Source organism: Patagioenas fasciata, chromosome 5 (assembly GCF_037038585.1).
Source record: "Patagioenas fasciata isolate bPatFas1 chromosome 5, bPatFas1.hap1, whole genome shotgun sequence".
Classification (NCBI taxonomy): Eukaryota; Metazoa; Chordata; class Aves; order Columbiformes; family Columbidae; genus Patagioenas; species Patagioenas fasciata.
Window position 1 is genome coordinate 63,651,182 of NC_092524.1, and position 15,572 is coordinate 63,666,753.

A 15,572-nucleotide genomic window follows, 5' to 3' on the forward strand; every position below is an offset into this window, starting at 1 on the left:
AAGGAAAACGAGGGAAGTCCTGGAAAACAACCTCATTTTAAGCAATATTTGATTGGGGTTTCTGAACCAACCCCACTTTTGACATTGATCACTTTTAGTTTACTTTTAACACACGTGAGAAACAAAGACTTTTTCTTGGCAATAAGAGGACTATGTGAAGAAAACCCACTGAAGCAATCAACCCCCTTCAAAACAGTTCCTGGGAACGCTGACACTTCATCATGTGTGTTTGTTTTTTATCTTTTGTTTCTTATTTTTCTGTTCACTTCTGTTACACAGAAGAGAAACAAACACCATTTTAGAAGAATGCCAAAAATAGATGTGATGGTTAATATGTACCTAATTATCAGTAATGTTGCCATATCACGTGGCAGTTAGAGCATTCACTTCAATGTGGATTTATTTACTTTTTTTCCATTGAAATAACTGTGATAACTAAAGCTCAAGACATAGATTTTCAGTTTGCAAGAATTCTTGCCTGAATTTTATAATCTAGATCCATGCCTGCTTTCTGGAGGTAGGGTCTTAGGAAAAACAATACAGGATTCTTGACCCACTGAGCAGAATCCCAGAATGTCAGGGATTGGAAGGGACCTCGATAGCTCATCCAGTCCAATCCCCCTGCCGGAGCAGGAACACCCAGCTGAGGTTCCACAGGAAGGTGTCCAGGCGGGTTTGAATGTCTGCAGAGAAGGGGACTCCACAACCTCCCTGGGCAGCCTGGGCCAGGCTCTGTCACCCTCTCTGAGAAGAAGTTTCTTCTCAAATTTAAGTGGAACCTTTTGTGTTCCAGTTTGAACCCATCACCCCTTGTCCTACCATTGGTTGTCACCAAGAAGAGCCTGGCTCCATCGTTCTGACGCTCACCCTTTATATATTTATAAACATTAATGAGGTCACCCCTCAGCCTCCTCTTCTCCAAGCTAAAGAGACCCAGTAGTTTTACTTTTCATTAAGCTGAATATTTGCGTTTGTGTGCCTGGGTTAGAAGCCCATTTTCACCTCTAAGTTATTATTGGATTTTACTTTGACACCAAAAGTGAAAGAAAACATTTATATTTTTCTTTATAGATGCTTATGTTAGCAGTAACTTTTTACCTAAATAGGAAAGATAAATATTTTTTTTTGTAGTTAATATTTAATGACTTTTTTCATGAGTTTTACTCTGTGACTGTATTTTTGTCTGTACTTTCAGCTTTATGGATTGTATTTTTCATGTTGCTCAGTAAAGTAGAAACTGACACCTGGATATTTTTCCTTCTGAATTCCAAGTATTTTAATTCTCAGTTGTCAAGACGTTAGAACGTAACTTCCATAATTGCTTTTTACTTTGTTGACCTAGTCTAAGAGAGTTCAATGTGGTTCATAGCTTAACCTGTAATGCTAATCAATAGAATGTCATAATATATGAAATTTGGATTTATTATGCAACCTAATGTGTTGCTGGTCAGGGCTGTGTGTCTTTTGCAAGTTACTACACATCCAGCACAAGTTTTTTCTTGTCTCTCTTAGTAATTTATAATTAAATGATTAGGTATAGAGCATATGAATTAAAGGATGTGTAGTGCAGCCATAGAAAAATAAGCAGCTTGATGTGGTCTGCAACAAATGAAATGGGACTTGTGACACTGTGGTGGAAGCTCTGCTGTCCTCGATCGTTAAAGCGTAAGATCATTAGGAAAAGGAGAAGTATAGTCCTCCTAACAGCTGTGCTCAATGGCCATAAATCATGTTGCTCATACTGATAATGTGAACTTAGCACATGACGTCTGGGATAAATCTGGATCTTTCAGGATCTATACATTGAACACTGGGACTTTGTCTGACATCTCTCTCAACTGAGATAGTTTTAAAACCAAATAACTGGTTGTTTATGTTAGAGAAATCAGTGCACTCCTGTGTGCATGATTATTTAAATAAACTTCTGGAATGTCTTTGGGCTGTTGTTTCCCAGGAAACTGCCATGGTCAGTTTATACTATTCACACTTCTATGATTACTTTTCTAAAAGCACTTTCAAAATTATGGGTGTGTGGCAGGTAATCTGTTGTTGGTTGTAAATTCTGTAGTAAATTAAGTGACAGAGAAATCCAGGAGGGAAGGTACCACTCCCAGGCTCCTGTTTACCCTTCTTACTAATTAAGGAGCAAAGCTATCAAATTCAAGAGGCAGCACTTTTAGCCATGATGAGAGAGAATGTGCTTTACCCAGGGCTGTCACCAACTGTCTTCCAGCCTAGTAGTTTAATAAGGTTAAAATACATGCAGCATTTGTATAAATTACTGACAGAAGACTCTCTGACAGCGTGAACATACTGTGTCTATTTTAATACCTCAGACAACTGGGAAGAGTGTAGGGAAACCTCATTTCCCATGGCCAGGCTGTGTAATGTCCTTCCACTGTGCAGAGCTGAAGATCCCAGCCCATCTGAAAACAAAGCGCCTTTGCTAAGAGCCTGGTCTAAAGCAGCTCAGCTTTGAAAACTGTGAGCTGGTCTTGGTTTTGCACACAGGTGCGGTTTGACCACTGAACTGGTCATCATCTGCATTTTACTCCTTGACTGAGCAGTCTGCTTTCCCACTTCTAGGTTGATAATTCACATTTGTGATGTTTTCTGTGTTTTGTGGGGTTTGTTGATGGTTGGTTGGTTGGGTTTGTTTGCTTTGTTGTTTGCTTTTTATTATTATTATTTTTTGTTATCTTTTTAGTTGTTGGTTTGGTTTGGTTTTTTTGCATGTAGGTTAATTTTATTTCTTTTTTATTTGGCTTCTTTGTGTCTTTCTTTCCCCCAATCCTTTTTCAGGAGAAGGGAAAGGGGATAGAATGATTCTCTCTCCCTTCTGGCTGTGCTGCAGTGCTATCTGATGCCTTGCTGTAACTTCTGGAGACAATGAAATGCTGGATCAGGTTTATGCATGATCACATTAATTTTGTTCTTGGTTCTAGGATGCCGTGAGTGGAGGCAATGGAGACACTAATACCTTTACCAACTACCATTGTCCTTTTTTTTTTCTGGTTTATCTCAGTTTTGGGGTAGGGGTTGGCAGAAAAGGGATGGGCTGGAGTCAACACGTAATTTACAAAGGGAATGATGACACGGAGGCATCAAGATGTGGGTTCTTTCGCAGTTACCCAACAAACCCAGAAACATGCCTGTCTTATGAGATAAAAAAACCCTGCAAGCAACAACCATATGCATTCTGGGCAAAGAACAGGCTGTTTTCTTAGGAGTCCTATGCAGTGAAACACAGTAATCTCCAAGAAATGTGAATTTCCCAAGTGATTTCCTGGTACCTCTTAGAGGCTGTGGGACCATCATTGAAAGAGATGGCCAAGCATAAGTGCACGCACTTGAGTTTCACCAGCTGTATGGGAGTAATTGCACTTCAACATCACTCTGCTTTATTTCAAATGTTGTGTGGAAGATTTGGCAACTATAATAACAAATATTTATGTTCCTATTTGAGGTGGCTGCATAGTCCTTCTGACGGCAGTGCTCCCTTTTCTGGCTTTCTTCACAACCCATAATGATTTCTCATGTACTCAGTCTTCTTTACCAAAACAGAGAAAAAAACAGATGGCATTATTTTGTGATATTTTTATCATTTTAGGCTTCATTGATCTCAGCCTCTATGACCAAGTGAGACTCTTGGAGAGCTGCTGGATGGAAGTTTTAATGATTGGTTTGATGTGGAGATCAATCGACCATCCCGGGAAACTAATATTTGCACCAGACCTTGTACTAGACAGGTAGGAGAAATAACCTTCTTGAGAGCACTTCACATTAGCGTGTTTGGAGGCGGGTGAATGGCAAGAAGAGGAGCATTATGTACAGGAAATGCTATTAATAGTGTATCTAACAATATCATTTACTTCTATTTGTAACAATAATGTCTTGAGGTTCCACAGGGGCTTAAGGAATGCGAAGCATGAACACTGTTGTTGAACTTGCCAGTTCCTTAATTCCTGTAGCACGTGACAGTGTGAAGTTTCTCTGTGTTTTTCAACATCTTTTGTTGGTTTTGTTCCTTTTGATCTGTGTTGCTAGATGCTGAAACTGTAGATACATCATCAGAACGCGCTACATTGTCAATCAGTTTCTTCCAACTGATAGATTTTTTTCTTTTACCCTCACCATTCAAAAAAAAGCAGACATAATATCAGGTCATATTTTAATTATTCTATGTAGCTTTTCTCCCTGTTTTTCTTCCTGCCCCTAGCACAGACTTCATAAATAGCTATAATAATAAATATTGCAGCACTAGTCAAAAGGGATTAAAAAAACCCTAGCTTGCTTTTTAATACTGAAAGTATTTTTTTCAAGCTACAGCGGAGTATTTGCAAGATTAAAAGTTATTTCTCCATAATATCTTGTACCAGCAGGGAAGAATATGGATTAGTAATGGTGTTTTTCTACAGGACCTTAGAAGCATTTGACCTGGGCTTCACATTGGTAGAAAGTCAGGGAAACAATCTATTCTCTTGGGTAGGTTTAAAATGCCTCTTAACCTTTTTGACCTGGGGAAATTCAGATCTGTACCAGTTCTGTGGCTTGAGCTCAATAATACTCATCATCGTAGGTATGGAAAGCAAAATGAGTTAGTAAGAGAAATAAATTAAATTTATAAAAGATACAAAAAAAATTATTGGACCATCTAAAATTCAATGCAAGGACACGCTGTGTTGTTCAGTGCAATGATAAGAAATTGCTGAAATTGTATGATACATTTAGTTCCTCAGGAGCTGATACGTGCTGGATAGAGTGAGCTTATTTGATGCCTTCCTCTCCGCGAGACACAGCAGAGTGGGAGCCAGCAAGCACCCGGGCGTGCTGTAATTCTATTTCTTTAAGACATGCATATATGAAACTGCTTTGCAACGGGATTGTTTTTACCTTAGCTGAACTTCAGATACATTTCCTACATAATCTTTGCAGACAAGGCTGGTGTCTTTGTTTTGAAACAGGCAGCTGCCTGCCCTTCTCCAAAGCTTAGAATTCTCCTTTGCTATGAGGACCATGGGAAACTGGGCAATATTCAAGCAGCTGAATATTGTTAGTGTTGTCTGCCTGTGCCTGCCTTGCAGCCTGAAGGCTCAGCACCTTCCTCCTGGGATCCAGTAGAGGAGCAAAGTTCTCCAATCCTCCTGCACTGCTCTGCTTAAGTCTGTCTCATCTTGAAAACACTGCAGAGAAAAGTCTCATATTACAGTTAGTATAAGAAGCATCCCTTTGGATATTGTGTCATAATGCTTAATAGCTTTTTTAGTCCTGTACAATTAAAAAAAAAACAACCAACCACCCAACCAAAAAATAACCAAACAAGCCCCCTCTCCTTCAACAAAAACAACAACAAAACCAAAACAAACAAACAAAACGAAACAAAAAAGCCCTGGATCGTAACATCAGGGGTTTGAAGTTTGCAGCTGCTTTGTATTAAACTCATTGAAACGGCTTAGGATTGCTTGGGTTTTTTCTTCAGATCAGAAAATGGGATTGTTTCTAATATCCCAGATGGATGAATGCATTCAGTAAACACTTGCAAACATAAAAATAATCATATCACAAACTCACAAAATAAATATTTTTTTTTTAAATACCTTCAAAGAAAAAGGGTTGTGGGATTGGGATAGAGGTGGTTTTATTCTTTAAACATATCTTTTTGTTCCAATAAGCTTCCTTTAGGGGGTCAATCTTATTCAGCAAGTCCTCTGTCAGGTACAAATAGTGATGCTACCAGTTGTGATATTAACTTCTCATGAAACAAATCTGGAAAATGATTTGAGGCGGTACTGTGTCCTGCAGTAGAATTTCAAACTGATTATCCAGAATTATACTGGCTGTGATGTTAAAACCTCTTACAGAAATATGATCCTACTTACCTGTGGTCAACCCTGCATGCGTTTTAAAGAGAAAAATCAGTTTCATAGAGTTGCTTTTATACCAGTGTAATTTTCAATTTAGATTTCATGATAGAACCTTTTGAATTCTCCCAAAGATGAGAGGATAGGCCTTTTACGGCCTCCTTTGTGCCTTGACTTCTCTCTGGCTGAGTCAGAGTTCCTTAATTCTGCTTTTTCAGTAACATTTTAAATGTGTTTCCATAGGGACGAGGGAAAATGTGTAGAGGGAATTTTGGAGATCTTTGATATGCTCCTGGCCATGACCTCGAGGTTCCGAGAGCTGAAGCTACAGCACAAGGAGTATCTGTGTGTCAAGGCAATGATTCTCCTCAATTCCAGTGAGTATGAAGTCGACCAAATTGCCCTTTTTATTTCGAGGGTGGCTGGGACATCAGCCTATAAAAATGGCAAAATATCAAATGAGACAATGTCGTTGAAACGGAAGAATAGAAAAAGACTTCTAATGGTCAGATTGCGAGGATTTGTGCCCAAAAAAACTTCTGGCCTGTATCATTTGTTGGATTTAGGGTCTATGTCCTGTTGTAAGAACTGCATGAAAGACATGGACCCAATGTCTGAAAGCCTCTCACAAGTTGGGGCTCATGGCCCAGGCTGTGGGTATCCTTATCAGTGAGAACCTTTGCTCCTGTCTCTGTGCATCCTGGTCATGTGTCAACTTGCTGAACAGCTTTACAAACCCATCCTTAAATCTTAATTCTAGTAAAACTAGTTACTCAACTGCATTATGATCAATTCGGCTTAAATGTTCCTATTTAACGGTAATTAATTGGTAGAAATTATTGAAAGCACTCAACAGCTCTGCACGATGAGTTTCAGGATAGTCTGTGGTAAAATAATTTTATTCCCCAGAACATTTTGTAATTAATGTTATCAAAAAGATCCAGCAACAAAATAACAGTGAACTATTTACATCTAGTGCTTTCAGCAAGGAGCTGCTGCATAATTCTCAGCCCAGTTCTGAAGGGGAGTGTCCAGCTGTTATCCTACATGTTTATAGATGGATATAATTATTGCAATAGACAACAAAAGTTGTTTTGTTCTTTTTTTTTCTTAAAAAAGAAAAACCGACCAACCAAAATATCCAACAAAAGAATGTGTTCACCAGTCATATTTGCTTCAATGCCTTACCTCTCAAAAAATCTCTCACCTCTCCCTGCTCTCCTTTCTTCTCAAAGTTAATATTTTAATTTTCAAAGTGTTCTGGAGCCCTGTCCTTCCATAAGTACCTTTGGGAGGATATAACTTTTTTTTCCCCAGGTCTCTTCTTCTCCATCAATAATGGTATTGCATGTTTCCAGGTCTTCCTAGTGGTGATTTCTTCTCTCTCCTCTCCGTACTCCCAACCTCGTGTTTTGTGCCTTTACTGACTTTTAAGGTTTCTCACTGTAGGCAAATGCTGTATAATGGCACCTTTAGTGAGCTGCAAGGAGACCATGGCACGTTGGGACTGCGAGCAGTGGTGTCTCTCACCATGTTCTCCTCCCTCCATATAGAATCGCAGAATCGACTGGGTTGGAAAAGACCTCAGAGATCATGAAGTCCAACCCTTGGTCCAACTCCAGTCCATTGACCAGATCATGGCACTAAGTACCATGTCCAATCTCAGTTTAAAAACCTCCGGAGATGATGAACCCACCACCTCCCTGGGCAGCCATTCCAATGCCTGACCACTCTCTCCGTAAAAAATTTCTTTCTAATATCCAGCCGAAATTTCCCCTGGCAGAGTTGAAGCCCATGCCCCCTTGTCCTATTGCTGACTGCCTGGGAGAAGAGACCAATCCCCACCTGGCCATAACTTCCCTTCAGGTAGTTCTAGAGGGTGATGAGGTCACCTCTAAGCCTCCTCTTCTCCAGACTAAACAAGCCCAGCTCCCTCAGCCTCTCCCCATAGCTCTTGTGTTCAAGTCCCTTCACCAGTCTTGTTGCTCTTCTCTGGACCCGCTCCAGCACTTCAATCTCTTTCCTGAACTGAGGGGCCCAGAACTGAACACAATACTCCAGGTGTGACCTCCCCAATGCAGAGTACAGGGGAAGGATCACTGCCCTTGTCCTGTTGACCACGCTATACAGGACAGGATACCATTGGCCTTCTTGGCCACCTGGGCACACGGTTGGCTCATGTTGAGCTTCCTGTCAATTAGTACCCCCAGGTCCCTTTCTGCCTGACTGCTCTCCAGCCACTCTGTACCCAATATGATATACTCAGAGAGAAAAGAGGTTTTTTTCAGCAAGAAGGAATTAGAGCAAGCATAATGCTATAATTCATGATAGTCACTAAACTGCAAGGTAGAGACTGATTCAAAGGAAAAAAAAAAACACCTGGACAATGGAGAGCATGTCCATTCTCTGGACTGAAGGGTTCAGTGTGTTGCCTTGAGAGAATTTGGGAGAATTACTCAGTTTGCAAATGATGTGGTCATCGAATTTTGGCAAAGGAATGTAAGTTGAAGCTCCATGTGGCACATGGAGCATCGTTTGTACCATCTTGGGGGGTGGGCATCTTCTCTAATCCTCTTGAAAATATTATGTCAGAAAAAAAGTCCAGTCATTGCTTTTTTTTTATCTTCCACATGAGCAGGGAGTATTTATTTGTCTTCTCTGGCTAGGCATGTTTCCCTTGTCAGCAGAAGAGCCTGAAAGCAACAGGAAACTGCATCACCTGCTGAACGTAGTCACCGATGCTCTGGTGTGGGTCATCGCCAAGAGCGGAATCCCCTCGCAGCAGCAGACAACTCGCCTGGCCAATTTGCTGATGCTCCTCTCCCACGTCAGACACGCAAGGTAAATTTTACAGAATGTGTGTAAGGCGTGAGGTGTTCAGTGTTTGTTTATTATAGCAACAAAGCAAGGCTTGAACTCTGGAGCACTCCTGAGGGAATCCTGGTACCGCTTCTCATCTCTGTTCATTGTGAGGCTTTCCTGCCTAGCACAACTAAAATGGCAATGGACTCAAGTGCTTGCTAGCACTTGAAAAACTTGTGTTGATGTTAAAAAGCTGTCTGAACTGTTATTACATTAAATTGCTCATTATGTATCTGCCCGAAATGTTTAACAATAGTAACACGAATTCAGCCTTTCAAAAAAACCCACAACTCTTCTGTCCAAAATAAAAACCTCTTCCAAAACCAATCTACAGTATGGGCTTTGGTGGGGCAAATTGCACCTTGAGTGCCACATTTGTCCCAGGACAAATTAATTGTGTGTCCCAGGAACAACCATTAGCTCTTTTATTTGGAACCACAGCATTTTTGCCAAGTGACTTGTGCTACAGCTCCTGCTTTCCCTGTGGGAAGCAGCTCCTCTGCTCCTGGACAGTTCCTAGACCAACTTGAGCTGTTCTTCTTTGCTTGTGGTACATCAGACTCAAATGCAGAGCCCTGCGAACAGATGGTTTAATTTTCAGGTTGCTTGTAATTTAAAATTATTACCCAGAGACCAGCTATTCATAAAGCTGTTTTATGTCTTGGCCGTGGAGTATGCGTCCCGGGAAGATGGTCCTGGGACCAGGCAAAGGAAAGATGGGCGTATCTCACTTTGTGTAGGAACCCTGGAAGAGGGATGGCCACCTTTGCAATCGGTTTCCTGGGAGAGCAGGTGGCAGCAGCAGGGACCCGACTGTGCCAAAAAGCAGCTTTTAACAGCCAGCTTGTGAACTGGGGGTAAATTTGAAAGCTGGCCCTACAGCACCAGCCAGAGCTGAACCCGACTCATGGCTCTGAAGCACTGCTGTCACCTGGGTTGCCCACCATGGTGTGACACCACGTCACAGCATCGCAGGACACCTTGTTCTGGCATGGGATGAATAAACTCTGTGATCCTTGCAAATTTTTTTATGTTTTCTTGTTAAAACAAGAGCTTTTATGCTGTGTCTGCATCAGCCTAAGTCTGGAGGCTACTTGTGAGCTGTCTCCTTTACGTTGCTTAGCACTGGTCAGTCAATTATACTTAGTACTGGAAATAATTGATGCTCTCAGTTTTGATTACCAAGTGATGCAGGACTCTCAAGAGCTGGCTGTAGGAGGGGGGACGTAATTTCTTCTGTGCCATTGATGTATTTATAACTCTTGAATTGTAGCAGAACCTCACTTTTATGGAAGCATTGCTTCCCTTCCAGCCCAATCCAGCGGGTCATCTATGCGCTGTCTGTCTGCTGCTGTTTCCACTGTGATAAATTCGATGTTGAGCAACCACACTCTGATTTCAACCCCAAAACATTAAATGCATCTGAAGTATCTGTATGTGCAACTGCAAGGGCAATAGCCATCTCCTGTTAACCCAGATCACAATACAGCCATGGAGTGTTCAAGCTAAGAAGGTGTCATTGTACCTTGGTGCATAACAAAAAAATCACTTTTAAAGCCTGTAGCCATCTGCAGGATTTGACACTGGACACACAGGGAGGAAACACACTGCTCAAAGTCAGCCAGGGTAGTTTGGTCTTCCCACTCAGCCAGGCAGGAGAGGCAGGTTGTAGAGAGGCACATTGTAGATTCCCCTTTTGTATAAAGCGTCCACCTCCCGCATTTTCAGCATAAAAGCAAACGTTTTCTCTTTTATTTCAATAGTGTCAGTACATCTGACATTTCCTGAAATCAGTTTGTGTGGTGTAAAACAAACCTTGGTTCTCTAAATAGTAAAACACTCAGCTTTAAAGTATTGGGAAGTTGTTACTGTTGATAGTGGTAAGTGATCTCAGGGACTACAGCAGCTAAATCCTCTTAACTCCTAATAAAAAAGGACGTTCTTGAAGCCACGAGCGTGTCTTCTTTCTCTGCATTGTCAGACCCAGATCGCTGACTTATTTTCTGTTCTTCTTTGCAGCAACAAGGGAATGGAGCATCTCCTCAGCATGAAGTGTAAAAATGTGGTCCCAGTGTATGACTTGCTGCTGGAGATGCTGAACGCCCACACTCTGCGAGGGCAAAGGAAGTCTCCGATCACACATCCCGAATTTGGCCCGTTTGAACAAATGGAGACTGGAGACAGCCTGCGAGCCGGGGCAGCCCAGTAATTCTACCGAGACCTGGAAATGTGCAACTTGTTCAAAGCTATGGGGAGAAAAATCAAAGCTACTGTGATGGGACTGCCGAAGTGTGACCGAGTGCGAGGCCTCATCCCGTCTAGATTTGCACATGGGCATCTTGGGAAAGGCCGGTAGGACACGTGCCTTTGTCCGTGTTTCTGACATTACAACAGCTGCACTTTCGTAGTGCCTTTTCCAAGACTCTTCAAAAGCACCTTATGAAACTAAGCCTCAGAGCAGCACTGCGAGACAGGAATTGCTGCCTCTCCTGGTTTAGAGGCAGGTGGACTGAGAAGGAGAGAGCAAGAGCCTGGTTTAAGGTGACAAAGTCGTCTGTGTCAGGTCTAGGAGTGAGCACCTTGGTCTCCTTCTCCTGGACCATGGCTTTTAAGCCCTGACTAAGCAATCTCCTCTTTCAGAGTAAGAATGTTCGAAAGGTAGAGCAGCATCATTTGGGACCGATCTGCTAACCTGTGTGTTCTGGTCCATGGGGAACGCCTGCTCTGCAGCTGGTCTAGATAAAGTGCCAAGATATGTACTGTGTAAAGGAGTTCATTCTTTTCTCAAATATGCAATGGCTACAAGGGCCTTCATTTGAAGACCACTCAGAATAGCTTGTAGGACCCGTTCAGAACCTCTTCAGAAATGTTAAATCGAGCTTAAAGTCTGTATTTTGTGAGTCTGTTCTTAACACTCACATTATTATGTGTGTATAACTCTTCAGTGCTTTAAACAATGACCAAACCGCCTGGATATTTCAGTCAATGCTGACCTTCAAAACGTGTTTTTGTCTGTGAGATTAATGTTGTTGTATATATTTATTAGTGATGTTAAATCTGTTACCATATTTAGGTACAAGAGGTTGCTCCGTGAATATTAACTGTTTGTATATGATCTGCTAATCAGGGCTTGTGAAATCAGCTACAAACAAACCACCTTCCCTCCCCTTTTGACGCGCGTGTAGAATTACGTCCTGCCCACCCAAAACCACTTGCTGCTGTCTTGCAGGGGACGGGGACCTGAGCTGGGGCCTGCTTATGTCAGCTGCCCTCAGGTTTGCTGCTGGTTTGTTTTTGAAGTGCACGGCACCTTCTGCTGTGGTCCTCAAATCTTGTGTAGGATCCCCCAAAGAGCAGGGTGGGTGATGGCTCTGGCACTTCCTTTGCTTCGCAAATTTGCTGACTTGTTTGAATTTCACTGAAGGCGCAGGTTTAAACCCCAATGTTGTGCTGAGCTCTGCATGTGTTTAAGCTGCACTGAGTGAAAAAACACAACAACAAAAAAACCCCAACAAAACCAGAGGGATTACTCTGGCTGGTGACCTCAGCGAGGAGCAGGATGACACCATTCATTCTGGCAACTGCCAATGTTGCATTTTGATGTCAGCCAGAACTGCAGTTATTCTGAATAGATATGTTTAAATATGATACATGCACGTGCTGGGCATTTCAGCAACTGTGAAATTAAATTTGGATCACACCAAAAGTCTCTTTTGAGCCCGTAAGTCTTTTGGATTAGGGACTTTGATTAGTGTGCCATTTACATATTTTGAATATTAGTCGAACTTTTGATCTTGGATGTTTTTTTAAAGCCAAGGACAATATTTTTTATAGGAGGGACATGAAGAGTTTTCAGTGAGTTACACAAATCTATTGTCCTGTTTTGATCTTGTACTATACCAGATGCTGCTGATGGTCTAAATTTTTACTAGCTACCTTTTTATTGTTTTTAAGAAACTGTAACATAGCAGTGCCCTGTGAAATAAGTGTAATATGTACTACAAAGAAGGGGAAAATGCGAGTACAGTTTGGAATTCATCGGTACATTGATTTTGAGGGAAGTTTTGCTGTGAAACAGACGTTTTTCAGTGTTTCTTGGGCTTGATCACGTTCTGGCCTCGGTGTCTGTTGTGTTGTTCTATCTCTGATTTTTCCTTATCCTGTGTAATCTTTTTGTTTAATACAGTTTTTCAAAGAAATGCTTAAAAGTGATAATTTTTTTGTTTTGTTTTTGCTTCAGAAGTGATGAGTTTACGTGCAATGTTGAAACAAACCTCTCTGAACACGGGAAAGAACGGGTGTACATCGTTAACACTAACTTATAAATGGAAATTTGCTCTGGATTGACTCTGTAGAAGGGCGATGCTGCGGATTTGTGCCATGTGTTGTGTTTCATATATGCTGTTACTAGCACGGTGCAACTAGGAAAATGATGTGGTCTTGACAGATATTTTGTCTTGTTGAACATAATTTTATTAGAAGTTATTACTAGTGTTTTAAACCAGGCAAAAGCCAATAGCTGTCGACTCTCTGGATTCGTGTAGCTGCGTTCATCTCTGGATAAAGAGAAGGTGTATGTCTCTAAAACAGCACAGTTTATAAACAGGGAGCTGTGTGATAGAATGAACACGAGTTGCCTTTGTCTCTTCAGAGAGATGTCGGGTTTGTCCTGGGTCTGTGTCGCACAGACTCTGATGCTGCAGCCCTGGTGTGCAGCACGTCCGTGTCCCTGCCAGGCTGAGCAGAGCGGCTGCTGTGGTTCAGTTGAGGTATTTGGGGGCTTTTCTAGTTTCAGCATGAAAGAACCGAGGGCTGAGGAGCTGTGAGGTGGGGAGGAGAGTGCACTGGTCATCGCTTTCCTTCACCGCTCACCCGAACATCAGCGTCTGCTGCCGAGCCGGGACCTGCCCAGAGGTGGAAGTTTCTGCTTGAGAAAATGGTGCTGCAGCTATGGGATATTCGCAGAGGTGAGCGAACGTGGGTCATGAAGTTGCCATGGATTTAAAAAAGAAGAAACAAACCCAACCTTTTTCTTATGTGTATTGTTAAAACATCCTCTCAAGCCTGCAACTAGAATATTGATTTTTTTATTTTTTTTTAAAGGAATGTGATGAATCTTGGAGCATTACAGGCAGGTGAAATGCTTTGGTTCCAGGAACATGAGACCTTTTCCACACCTCTGTCTTCTTGTAAATTACCTGGTTTTAGTGCTGTTGTGTTGCCAGTCAGAGAGGAGAATATGGGGAAAAGATGTGTTGGAACATTGTCTGCTCTGATGGCTTTGGAGCCTAACTGTATGGAAAACAAGCCTGAGCTTTTCCCATTAAGCTGGACCCAAATGACTTTTCAAAGCTGGCCCAGAGAGGCTGCTTTTGTGCAGCCAAGGCTGTTCCTTTGTCCGAATAATGGAAAATAGTTGTGCCCTGATGAAATAGCTGCTCTTCGCTAGTATGTGCTTTAACCCACAGATATCAAAAATGTGGTTGTGATTATGGGTCTATATCGATCTCAGCCCAGCGAGCACACGGCAAAGACAGACGGCACTTGTTGCCTTCCTGCCCTTCGCCACCCAGACAAGTGTCCGGGGGAGACAGGCTGCTCTTACCTTGGAGATGAACTTCAAGCATGGATTTGTCTGGCTTTGCCTGAGGTGTCCTGAAGTGAGCACAGCCTAAGGGCCTGTCAGAGGAATTACTGTTTTATAGGGATGAATATATATTGAATATATATACATCAACATATTCTGTCCAGTTCTTTGGATGGCAGAGTAGACTATAATCCCTGTTCCTGGCTGCTGTAAGCAAGGACAGTCACCACCAATGCAGCTGCTTTAGTCTCAGCCCAGCTGAATTCTGCACCATTTCTTACAAAGGTGCACAGTCCTGTGCTCCCTCTATATACTCAGGGCTGGAAGTCATGGAAACCCCTTTGGTATCATCACCATGCATCTCAGAAAAAATTGTTTCGACAAGATGTCCCATGAGATCGTGATTCAGCAAAGCAGTTAAGGATGTGGTTGTCTGTTCTGCTCACCCAGTGCCCAAACCAATACTAAAAAGTGTGTTAGAAACAGGAATATACAAAGCGAGTGGTTTGCTAAAATATGAAAAATGTTATTTACATTCAATTTTTCACAGTGTTTTACTACTGAAGTGTGGCGAGTTAAACGGCACACTAGGACTTCATTTTAGTTATGATCTGGACTTGTTTTTTAAACTCTTTCAATCTTCATACATAGGAGTCACCTGCACTCCTCATGCACTGTTGAGTGTCAGCCATTTCAATTTCAGTAAGCACATGAAGAAAAGAATACTGCTATGGCCTAAAACTGCCAACTTCTGCTGGTTGGTAGAACCTCAACAGGCAAAACCTGCATTCCTCACAATGTCACTTACTAAGGAGCTGGCATAGTCATTAAGAGTGGTTACCACACATTTCCTACATCTCTTTTCCCCAGAATTTTCTGTTCTGACTCCTACTTTGTATGTGGTTTTAGCTCCTCACTACAAGTTCGTAATGGAAATGGGTTTAGGACTGAAGCTGGTGCCTTTTAAAGTACTTTATGTATGTTATATTAACACAAAACCTGCCCAATGCCCCCCTTTTGTTCAGCTGCTCTTCAGTTGTGTGAGTTTTCAGTTTTGCTCTAGTGTTGTGCATTTCATTCAGCTGTAGATTGTTGTGGCTGAATAAACTGGTATTGTGAAAACTAAAAATGCTTTTTCAGTTATTTCTTTCCTGTAGCTGAACTCAGCCTGGTTTCATGAGCATTCAATGTGCATGCTCAGGGTGGCTGTGAGTGAGTCTCATCCACCACCGCAGCCACTCCACAAACTGTAGGTTGACTGA

The 15,572-nt window shown here is 41.9% G+C and overlaps 1 protein-coding gene across 2 annotated transcripts in view; it reads left to right on the forward strand.

The window, feature by feature from the left end:
* The window catches only part of ESR2 (estrogen receptor 2), a 37,754-nt gene extending 22,315 nt beyond the window's left edge, over positions 1–15,439 (forward strand). For both annotated transcript variants that reach the window (XM_071809726.1, XM_065840111.2), the window contains exons 6-9: positions 3,611–3,749; positions 6,105–6,238; positions 8,528–8,702; positions 10,743–15,439. In XM_071809726.1, coding sequence (XP_071665827.1) covers positions 3,611–3,749; positions 6,105–6,238; positions 8,528–8,702; positions 10,743–10,932 — 638 coding nt within the window. In that variant the 3' untranslated portion in view covers positions 10,933–15,439. The remainder of the gene's footprint in view (positions 1–3,610; positions 3,750–6,104; positions 6,239–8,527; positions 8,703–10,742) is intronic.
* Positions 15,440–15,572: the final 133 nt, after the last annotated feature.